General features: G+C 44.3%; 1 protein-coding gene across 1 annotated transcript in view; it reads right to left on the reverse strand.

The window, feature by feature from the left end:
- The window catches only part of FAM169BP (Protein FAM169B), a 58,078-nt gene that overhangs the window by 13,546 nt on the left and 32,314 nt on the right, over positions 1–12,218 (reverse strand). The window contains exons 4-5 of the mRNA XM_054694757.1: positions 7,963–8,048; positions 1,616–1,679 (exon numbers count right to left, since the gene is read on the reverse strand). Of these exons, the coding sequence (XP_054550732.1) occupies positions 1,616–1,679; positions 7,963–8,048 (150 nt within the window). The remainder of the gene's footprint in view (positions 1–1,615; positions 1,680–7,962; positions 8,049–12,218) is intronic.

Raw genomic sequence — 12,218 nt, forward strand, 5'->3', positions numbered from 1 at the left:
AGGAAGTAAAAAAAAAATTTAAGTTCAAAAGGTATAACTGGGGCCTCCCCGGTGGCGCAGCGGTTGAGCGCTGGGTTGCAAAGCTGCCCGCCACCTCTGCGGTGCCGGTTCGATCCCCGGCTGCTCCCCGGCCACCTGAGGAGGGTCCCACATGGCGCGCAGACCTCTCCTGCCGCCCGCTGCTCCCCTCAACAGTGTACTTCGGTCCTTCTGCTTGCTCTGCTCCCCGCTCTGGCTCTGGTGAATTCTCTCACCCTCCCGCGCTTCTGACTGTACCCCGTGCATGTATAAACAAACAAACAAACAAACAAACAAATAAATAAATAACATGCCTCTAAATAAAAAAAAAAATTAAAAAAAAAAAGGTATACCTGAAAACTTTTTTTTTTTTTAATTTTCTGGGCTTGATAATTTGTCAAACTAAGTTTGACACTAATAATTCAGTTCATGGATGAAAACACTGTGATCTACTAAGTAGCTTCAGAAGACTTTTGCACCAATTGCATAGAATTTGTTGGAAATGAAGAGGAGGTGGAGGTTCAAGCACAGAGTGGCCAGCCTCAGTTTTGTGTCCTCCGCCCACAGGCTGGCTTGGGGCATGCCTTGGGAAGGAGGAGGCAGTCACCACCAGCCTGCTGTGTCCCCAGAAAAAATACCCGGGTATTACTGCCACCTGGAGCAACAGCGAGACCTGGTGTCCCCCAAATGTGGTTGTCAACATCAGGTTCACACTCTTTGTACTTGTTAGTAGGACACATGACTTTGTTAAGAGTAAGACCAGGCAGTTGGTGGGAAATGGTGGGGGAAGAATCTTCCAGAAAAAGGGAATTGCAGAAAGTTTCCTTCTGTGTTAATTATTCTCCAGATTCTTTGGTCGATCTAAAACCAAGGATGAAAGAACTGAAAAAGTGAAATGGAACACAACCAACCTCTTTCCTGCCCCCAAGAAAAACCTAACTCAAAGAACAGCCTCCCCATGGTGGTTTACTGAGATACTTAATTTTTGCAAAAATTCAAAACTTTATAAAAACCAAATGAGGGTGGTAGGTAGGCAGGAACCAGTTGGGTCAGAGATGTTGACAGCCTTAAAAATTCAAGAAACTATTAAAAACAATTCCTTCGGCAAAATGATACTAACTCCATGCTACCGCTAAAATAAGTCCTTATAAATAAGTCACAGTCTCTTACCCTAACCCTGTTATCATGGCCGACCTCCCTCCCCTCTGAGGTAATGTCTATAAATCTTGGCATCTAGTGTGCTTCGCACCACATGTCAGCTATTAGCAACAGTATTTTTCCTGACACCTAATTGGTAACATTAAAGAAAAGAAATGAAAATCATTGTGCTTAGGAAGTCATTTTACACCATTAACTGCAACAAGTATTTTAAGAAGGACATGGCACTGCCTGGGAATGAAAGGGGCACACTTTTCACCCCGTTCGCCAGTGAAACGAGAAATGTGATGAAAATGAAATCCATACCTTGGGTTTGTTTACATGACAGCTGAATTTGGGATACTCCCTGTGCCAGAAGATTCCCTCCAAGCGAGGCCTGCGGGTAGGGAGTCCACAGAGCCTGGGATGGCGGGAGGCTCCACACTGACGCGTCCCTTACCTCTCATTTTGGTTGTATAAAATCCAACAGCTGCTCCATCTCTCCACAGAATTTTAGCCTGCTCCTTCACAGAGTGAGGTAAAAAAAACATGTCATCATCATCCAAATTTCTCTCCAATCTTCCAAAAATAACGACGTTTAGAATGAAAAGCACAATCCTTTCCCCAAATGACTGAACCTTTGAAGACAAACAAAAAAGAACAACCCAGTGAGAGAGGAAAATCAGATGTGGTAAATTCTGAGCTTGGAATCGACCCACACATTGCGGCCAGGTGTGGGCTCCACCGCCATGGGATTCTTCTTGTGCTCGAGAGCCAAAATGTGAATCATAGTTCCTTGAAGAGGTTTTCACACCCCCGACCTTTCACACCAATAGGTCTCCAGGAGCGAGGGGCAGCGCCAAAGGAGCCCCTGGGATCCTCAGTCACAGACGAGGAATGCAAGTAGACAGACAGGGAATAATCCATCTCTCGCCAATGAAATAGGAAGTTACCTCCAGAGGGAGCAGGGAAAACATTTCAACAGAGTCACAGAATGTGTCCAGAAATAAATCCAATCCCCCATTTTTAACAACGGCTCCATAATTCTAGTGCTCAGAAGGAGGGTAAATAATCAGGGAGATCAATTGCTACACCAAAAGCCACTGATTTTCAATGACTGTGGTGGATTTTGAACAGGGTCCCAATTCTGAAGGATCATAAGGCCTCAAGGCTCACTATGTTTTAATCATGCAAGTAGCTGTCCCACACAATCCACACATTACCCCAAGATCAGCAACACCACTGACAGGACTGTAAGTTCCAACCACATGCTGCCATTCAATTTTTACCACCTGCCAGGAGAAAAAAATGGGAGCTCCAAGATGGCAGGTGATTGCATTTGTGGACTTCCCTGCACTATTTCAACTAGGTCTCACGACTTTCCCACAGGCAGGAAGGCTCCAAACTGCAGAACAGGCTTCTGAGTCCTAAGCTAGTGCACTGCTCATGCCCAGCCAGCCCTTCTGCACCCTCATCCTTTACAATGGAGACTTTGGGAAAGGGAAGTTTAGTATAAATATTAACACTTGGCTTTATATTTAATTCTTGACTTTAATTTTTTGTCATCATCATCATTATCACAGTCATCCTTGTTATTATGATCATCACCATCACCTTTACCATCACCATCTTCACCATCATCATCATTTCACATCACTGTCATCTTCACCATCACCATCATCATCATCACCATCATCTTCACCATCACCATCATCGCCATCACCATCATCTTCACCATCACCATTATCTTCACCATCATCACCATCACCATCATCACCATCATCTTCACCATCACCGTCTTCACCATCACCATCATCTTCACATCACTGTCATCTTCACCATCACCATCATCACCATCACCATCATCTTCACATCACCATCATCTTCACCATCACCATCTTCACCATCACCATCATCTTCACATCACTGTCATCTTCATGATCACCATCTTCACCATCATCATCATCACCATCACCATCATCTTCACCATCACCCTCATCATCACCATCACCATCATCATCATTATCATCGCCATCATCATTGTCATCATTAGAGCAGCAGCAGCATTTTCACCATCACCATCATTTGTGATTGTAATAGCAGGAATCTCTTCAGCAATTCACAACACTTTCATGCCTCACTATCCTCGCCGATGAAGGCAGAACTCCTACGTGGTCTCTAAAGCACTAGTATACTTTTTAAATGCTCTGAAAATAAAAGAATAAGGCAGTTTTCAGCACCCTAGCAAATGGCACAAAGTGTTCAGTGCCAGTAAAGTTATTAATTGGCTCAGAATGTAAAATATTTCACCTTCATCTGGAGCCAAATTTTAGATGAGAAAAAGATTTGTGAAAACCACACCAACTTCACTCTGAGAAGTCACCACAATGTTGTATCTCAGACAGTGGCAGCCAAAGCAAGCTCAGACTTTCAGAATAACTAGCTGGTCACAAAACCTGACTGGTGTGATGTGGGAGGTTAGAGATTTCAACTTATTAAGTCAAAAAGTTCAGAAGAAAGCCAGAAGAGAAAAGCAGATTGCATCTGGCAGAAGGGAAATATCCAATCAAAAAACTGGCAGGAGAAAAAGAAAAAGCACTTAATTTGTCCAATTTCATGAAGGAGGGGGAGTGTGTGACATGTGATTTCGACTTAGACACATTTCTGAAAACACAAAACTAAGATCCAGTTCTAATCCCTCAATTAGGACCACTAATTATGTTAACAGAAAGAACATTAAGAATGCTTTCTTTGGGTACTTTGTGAAGAAGAGCTGGTTAAGAAATAAAATGTAATAGAAAGAAAAAAGTCAAGACCCAGAGTTCTTACAGAGGGGAACTTCCCCTCAAATGAGTGGGGGTAGGTTGAGGCTTCACAATATCGCCTGTTAAGTGGGACGAGCATCCAAGTTTCTTTCTGTTTACAACAGAGGCCACATTTTCAGAGAAGCTAGGGGTTTCCTTATCTCACCTTAGAAGAATTAACACATGAGGATAGTGACCGTTCTCCTTCTGGGAAAAAAAAAAAAATTAAAGAGCAAACCGATGCTTTCTAGCATTCATAACACCCAACCACAAAGCCAACCCGGTCCACCCATGCCAAAGGATCAGGGTCAATACAAATAGGTAGACCAGACAGCCCGACCTGATTCATCACCTTCACATGCTGAATCTTTCTTCCAGCCATTGTTAATTTGCTGGAAGAAAATCCTTTTCAAAATAATCTATCAAATCCAATAAAACTAGATCTGAAAACAGTCTGCCCTTTATAACAACATAGATGAACCAGAAGGGTGTTATGCTAAGTGAAATAGAGAAAGACAAAAAATGATGATCTCATATGTAGACTCAAAAAACCTGAACTCATTGAAACAGAGACTACAGCGATAGTTATAAGGGGATAAAAGATGGTGCAGCAGGTTGAGTGCAGCGCTGTGAAGCTGTCAACAGCCTCTGCAGCGCGGTTTGATTCCCGGCCAGCCAGGGAGATTCCCACAAGGCACAGCAGACCTCTCCTGTCTTGCCCGCTGCTCCCCTCAGCAGTGTTCTCAGTCCATCTGCCTGTTCTGCTCCCCGCTCTGTCTCTGGTGAATTCTCTCACCCTCCCGCACCTCTGGCCTGTACCCCAGTGCTTGTATAAATAAATAAATCTTTAAGAAAAAAAAAGATGGCAGGGGGTGGAGAAGGGATCAAGATGTTAGTTAAAGTGTACAAACTTCCAGTTTTAGATGAATGCATTCTGGGGATCTGGTGTCCAGCACGGTGACTATATTTAACAGCACTGCATTGTATACAGTGGGCCCTTGAAAAACAGTCTTGAACTTCAAGGATCCAGTTATATGTGGATTTTCTTTTCTATCCAAAGGCTCCACATTCACAGATTCAACTAACCACAGATTTCAGTGGAATTCAAGAATGCAAAACCCACAGATACAGAGAGTCAATTATAAGGGACTTGAGGACCCTCAATTTGGTTATCTGTGGGGGGCAAGAAGAAATACTAAGGGGTCACTATACCTGAAGCTTTGGAAGATAGTAGATGGTAAATGTTCTTACCACAAAAAAAGAAATGGTAATTATGTGACTGGATACAGGGGGTGTTAGCTAAAGTTATAGTGGCTTGATACACATGTATTTTGCAGCATATGATTATATCAACTCAATGAGTGGTCCATCTTAAAATTACACAATATTATCTGTTGATTACAACTCATTAAGACTGGAGGGGATGAAGACAACCCACATAATGGAAAAAAAACTTGCAAATGATATATATATATATATATATATATATATATATAATAGGAGACTTGCATCAATAATATATGGAAATCTCTCACAACTCAATAGTTAAAAAGTCAAATAACCCAATTAAAAAGTGGGCCAAGGATTTTGATAGATACATTCCCAAAGAATATATACAAATGGCACAGGAAAATGTGCTCAACATCCTTAGCCATCAGGGAAAGGCAAATCAAAACCACAATGACACCAATTCCCACCCACTAAGATAACATAAAACAAGACAAACAATACAAAGCATTGGGAGTCATGGCAAGATGGAGACCCTCAGCCAATGCCAGTAAAAATGCAAGATGATGCAGTTGCTGAGGATAAGTTCGGCAGATGCTCAACATGTTAAACATACAGTTACCAAGTGAGTAGACATTCTACTCCCAGGTGTCTATGCAAGAGAACTGACAATATATACCTTGTACTACAGTGTTCACAGCAGCGTAATTCACAACAGCCAAGAAGCAGAAATAACCCAAATGTCCATCACCTGTTAAATCAACAGATGTGGTAGGCCCATTCAGTGGGAAGTTACACCACAGCCATAAAATAAATGAAGCTATAAAAATGAATGAAGCGCTAGCATATGCTACACCATGGATGAAAGGACTTGACACAAAAGACCACATGTTATATGATGCCACTGATGTGAAATGTCCAGAACAGGCAAATCCAGAGAGACAGAAAGTAGGTTAGTATTGCCAGAAGCTGAGTAAAGAAGGCAGTGAAGGGTGGCTTCTAAGGAGCACTTAGGCTTCTAAGGAGCAAGGGGAATCTATTTGTGGTGATAAAAACATCCTGGAATTAGAGAGTGGTGATCCATGTACAATTTTGTGAATGTACTGAGAATTAATGAATTGTACACACACTTTAAGAGTGAAATTTGTAATAGGTGAATTATATCTCAAAGAAGCTACTGTTTGAACAACAACAACAAAAAAAAAAAAAAAAACAGATGTGAATTCGGATTTTTTTTTCTAATGGCTCAACACCAGGGGGAGACCTGGATTATCAATTCTCCAAACCAACCCACAGAACAATGATATTTCATAATTTATAGGTTCCTATTGGAACAACTGTGGATACAGCCACCATTTCAAGACTACCAAGAAATGCCATCTCTCTCCACCTATGGGATTATAATAAACAACCCAAGCAAATGAAAACAGGTAGATGTGAAATAAATAGTGCAAATTCCCCACTGGTTACTGTCTTCTCCATAGCCTTTGCACCAACCAACCTTGAGCCAGGAGGATGCCTCTTGAACTTTTGAGGAGCTGCTGTGGCACCTGCCTTCACATTTGTCATCCCAGATCTGTGCTTTACCACTGTTTTACAAAGTCACAGGACTGCTTCAAAGATGGTCTGGCCTGATGCCAAAGAGACTAGAATTTGTGTCCAATTAAATCACTTACTAGGTACATAGCTTAGCCTTGATTTCTTCATCAGCAAAACAAATACTTGAAGATTCAAAAATTAGGTAATCACTGCAAAATATTTGGGGTAACACAATGTCTGACTCTGAATATGTGCCAGTAAACATTACTTGAACACACTAAGAAGAACTTTCCTATATGCTGGAGAGACAGTAGAGATTAATGTTAAAACTAAGACTTGAGAGGCTCAGAAGACAAAATAGATTTACCCATAGCCAGATACAGGTACCTGTTGCATACAGCCATTTATTTATTTTTTAAAAAAGATTTACTTATTTATACAAGCACTGGGTACTGAGAGAATTCACCAGAGCCAGAGCAGTGAGCAGAACAGGCAGACTGACAAAGTACACAGCTGAGGGGAGCAGCGGGCGGCAGGAGAGGTCTGCACACCATGTGGGACCCTCCTCTGGTGGCCGGGGAGCAGCCAGGGATCGAACCAGTGCTACAGAGGCTGCCGGCACGCTGCCCAGAGCTCAACCGCTGCGCCACCAGGGAGGCCCGCATACAGTCATTTATTACTGTTTATATGCCGGCAGGGTGTTATGGGTTGAATTGTATTACCCAAAACGGTGACTAAATCCTAACCTACCCCCCTTCCCAGTACATATTAATGTGACTTACTTGGAAATAGGTTCTTGGCAGGTGATCAAGGCAGGCTGAGGTTGATATAGTGGACCCTAACCCAGTATCTCTGGCATCCTTATAGAAGGGGGAGATTTGGACAGAGACAAACACATGCAGGGGGAAGACAAGTGGAAGACACCAGGAGCATGTCATCTATAAGCCAAGGAGTACCCAAGGTTACCAGAAGCTACAAGAAAAACCTGAGGCAGAGTCTACCTCTAAAATCTCAGCGGGAAACCAATCCTGCCTTCACCTTGACTTCAGCTTCCAAGACCATGAAACAATACATTTCTGTTGTCTAGACCACCGAGTCTGTGGTACTTGGTGACAGCAGACCTAGCAAAGCAATACACCACACACAGGAGGAGGCTGCTTTAATGTATTAACATGATCACAATCAGGGCAGCTTATAAAACCTGCTTTGCCACTGCATTTCCATCCACGCGCCTCACCTTTATCAGACCTTGTCTTGCAGGATCAGAGGTTCTCAGCACATCTTCAGTAGCCCACCAGGATGCCTTTATGTAAACGGCCACAACTAGGAGAAAGTCAGAGAAAATGACGTGCAAACCGCAGCCGCCATCAGCAACACGCAGCCACTGCGCAGCTGCAGACGGGAGATGTGAGTCCTGACCAGGATGCCACGGCTCGCTCCCTCCTGGAAGGAGCTTCTCAGGTGCTGGCTGTTGATGTTCCTGCGCTGTTGGACAAAAAGGCTACACACCAAGTTGACAGATTCAGAGGGTAAGATTTACATTCTGTCCCTGAGTCAAAAGATGTGCCCATCACTCTCCACCACTGGGAACGGCCCATATGTAGGGGATCCAGCATCACTGAAGGGCATGGAATTAATCCTCCTCACCTGGCCCTCGGGCTGGGCTGGGCGGCCCTGCGCTGGGCCCTGGCTGCTTTGACAGGATTTTCTTTCACTTCACAATGAAACTGTCACCTGAGTTTTTCTGAGGAGGACACAAAGCTAAGAGGTGAAGGAACTTGAAGGCAATCAACTAAGAGAGCCTCAGGTGGGTCCAGCCTAGGCCATTGGGACTCCAAGTCCAAGTTCTTTCCAAAAGGCTGAAGAGGGAGTCAGGTGTCAGGAATGGGATTAATCATACTGGGAAGGGGGGTGTCTTGGAGAAGAAGGCTCGGGGCTGGGATCTGCAGAAAAAAAAAGACATCCCTCCCCCCTACCACCCACTTCTTCAGCAGGATGTCCGATCCTGGGGGGTCCAGAAGTCACAAAATAAAAACCCCCTGGTGATGCAAGGGGTTAAGATGCAACCTATGAAGCTATCTGCAGCCACTGTAGCATGAGTTCAATCCCCGGCCAGGGAGCTACCCACATGGCACAGCAGACCTCTCCTGTCTCAACCGCTGCTCCCCTCAGCAGTGTATTTCAGTCAGTCTGCCTGTTCTGTTCCCCACTCTGTCTCTGGTGAGTCCTCTCACCCCCCACACCTCTGGCCTGTACCCCAGTTCTTGTGTGTATAAATAAATAAATCTTTAAAAATAAATAAATAAAAATAAAAAGCAGCATCTTGCCAGTCAAATCTTTTGAACTAAAGACCTGGAGGGAAAAGTTAACACAGAGTAGAAAGCAAAAGTCATTTGAACATTTAATATAAGACTGAGGTTTTTAAAACAAATTTTGTGAGTCAATCAGGTTATACTGCCACCATTTCCCCTATACTCTGTTCTTTGAGGAATTTTAGGAAAAAACTCTCTTATAGTCTACAAGGACATTAGCCAATTATTAAACATTAACTCTGCACAGACAGTCCCTCTTCTCCAAAGACCAATAGCATCTAATCCACTATGTCAGTTTCATATCATTGGCAAATTATATCATCTCGACAATATTCCAAAATTGACAAAGCCTGCTGAGAGAGGAGTCAATTAAATGCTTGACATCTGCCTTCATTTATTCAATGAAATTCATTTTCAAAATGGTAACTACTAGAATTTACAGGAGTTTATAAAGCCCCAAGGATTATTTTCCTGCTTAACAAGGTGAATCGATAAAAGATGTTCAGCTTACGAATACATGTATTACTGTAATACAGATGTTCAATTTACTCAGATGGTTCTGAACAGGAAACACGTTGTGATTTGATGTTTGTGTGGTGCCTTACAAGTTTCACGGTGCACTGCAGAGCAGTAATTAGTCACACAACTTGTCACAAAATACAGTAACTGAGGTTTTTGTCCCTAAAACTAATCTTAAGCTGCTAGATATACATAACAATGAAGGTGAAGCCCAATCAAATTTAATAGACCTAAAATAAAGTGTCCTCAACACCAACTCTTTGAATAACAGGATCAGCGTTCAGGAGAATGGCAGCTTTTGATCAGAAAAGCCTGGCACATGGACAAGGAAGGAGAGGCAGTGGCAGACTCTTGGAAAAAAGCTGTACCCAGCTCAGTACGGACAAAGGCCGGGTCTCAAGGGACTGACAGGCACCACAGAGGCAGCAGGCCTCAGGGCAATGCTCCTGAGACCTTGCAGCTAGAGTGTGAAAGCCTGAAGCACACAAAGGAGGTTTTGGGGAAAAAAAAACACAGTGCTGATCAGAATCCTCTGGCCCTCCGCCATCCAGGGGACAGCAATCAGGGCTCATTACAGACCTGCCTCCCACACCAATTTCGTTTCCCATCCCAGAGTGGTAGGTGACATGGACCACAAGATGTCAGCAATGGATTTTATTCCATGACACTCCAAGGATCTCCAAACAAGACAGTGAGGTTCCCTAAGGCCAACTCCCAGTGGCCTGGCTTCACCCAGGCCCAGCATGACCAACTGAATTCACCACCCTTGGCCGAGTTCCTGATACATGAACAGCGCGGTCCTGGGCCCCTGGAGGCGGATGAGTAAGTCTCCATCCTTGCCCTGGGAGTTGGCAGGATGCAGCTGAGGGGAACTAAACAAGCTGCTCCAATGCAGGGCAGGGCACGAAAGGTGCTAGAATCCAGCTGGGGGCCAAAGTGCCATGAGGTCTCGGAGGAGGGAGTCAAATGTGCTCAAGAGACTTAGAGAAGATTCGCTGGGGCGCTCCGCCACCCAGCGGAGCTGGGCTCTGCACCCATGTGGGCGAGGTTCCAACAGACAGAGAAGCTGTGAGTGGGGTAATGCAAGGGCAGAGGCACAGAGCCCTACAAGTTCAAGGCCACACTCAGAGCAACCCAAGTAGCGGACATAGTTTAGACCTAACTCAGGGAGCAACTGGGCTACAAAGATTATAGCAAGGCAGCAGGAGACAAGGCTAATACACAAAGTCAATCACTTTCCATAAATAAGCAACAAACAAGTGATAGTTGAAATTAAAAATGCAATACCATTTGGGGATATATTATCATCCACAAAAATTAAATACAGGGCCTCCCCTGGTGGCGCAGGAGGTACAGCGCAGCGCTGTGAAGCTGTCCACAGCCTCTGCACTGGCAGTTCTATCCCAGCCAGCCAGGGAGATTCCCACACGGCGCAGCAGACCTCTCCTGTCTCGCCTACTGCTCCCCTCAGCAGTGTATTTTGTCAGTCTGCCTGTTCTGTTCCCCATTCTGTCTCTGGTGAATCCTCTCATCCTCCCGCACATCTGGCTGTACCCCAGTTCTTGCATGCATGAATAAATCTTTTTTTAAAAAAATGAAATATGTAGGTATAAGTCTAGCAAAACATGTATAAGATCCATTGGAGGAAACTCCATTCAGAACTCTGAATGGAATGGAATTAAAGAACTAAATAAAATTAAAGAACTAAATAAACGGAGAGCTAGCCCCCCTCCCCCATTGTTAAGATGTCACTTGTTAACTTGAGCTCATAAAGTCAGTGTGATGCCAATTAAAATCTGGGCCAGTTAGAGCAGCTGATTCTAAATCCTATATGGAAAAGCAAAAGACCAGAATAGCCCACACAATATCGAGGAGCAGTGCTGGAGGACTCATGCTAGAGACTATAAGACTTACTGCCGAGTGACGGTAGTCAAGACAGCGTGTTATTGGTGATAGACAAATAGATCAACAGGCCAGGAGACTGGAAATAGAGCTACACAGATTGAGACAACAAAGCTTTGACGAAAGAGCAAAAGCAATGCAATGGAGCAGAGATCATTTTTTCACAAAATAGTGCTGAAGCCACCGGACATTGACAAGGATAAAAATGTGTCTAGACACAGACATTTCATAAACCCATCCCAAAAAAATCAGGCGCTTCATTCATTCGCCAGACTCTAGCAGAGAGCATAGTGACACAGAGCCTTTTAGACAGGACCCTATGTTCCTGGTGTAGGGAAAGGACATGGACTCTGAGCCAGACAGGGCTCAAATCCGGCTTCTCCAATGACCAGTTGGGTGACCTTAGCCCGCCCCGGCCCCAGCCTGGAGTTCCCCACCTGCCAAGTGGAGACCACAACATCCTCTCACCGGGTCCTATGTGGGTGAAGTCAGAGTTCCCTTCACCCAACTGCTGTCCTAAGGTATTGAAGTTTTTTCTGTGGTTTCTAGAAACTTCCTCCACTTGCTTCAAGGATTGCTCTGGGATTTCAAAAGGGTATGGAAAACCCTTTGTTACCTGGTGGCTTTTGTCAGTGGAACAGAGACCACCTCGTGGCCTCCAGGCCCCCCTAGGGCTTTCCCTCCCAGCTCTGCGCTCTGGCCTGTCTTTACAGTCCGGCCCCTACTACACTGTGTGCTCCAGGAGTGCCATCTCCCTACC

This window comes from Talpa occidentalis, unplaced genomic scaffold, assembly GCF_014898055.3.
Source record: "Talpa occidentalis isolate TD23 unplaced genomic scaffold, MPIMG_talOcc4v2.1 talOcc4.14, whole genome shotgun sequence".
Classification (NCBI taxonomy): domain Eukaryota; kingdom Metazoa; phylum Chordata; class Mammalia; order Eulipotyphla; family Talpidae; genus Talpa; species Talpa occidentalis.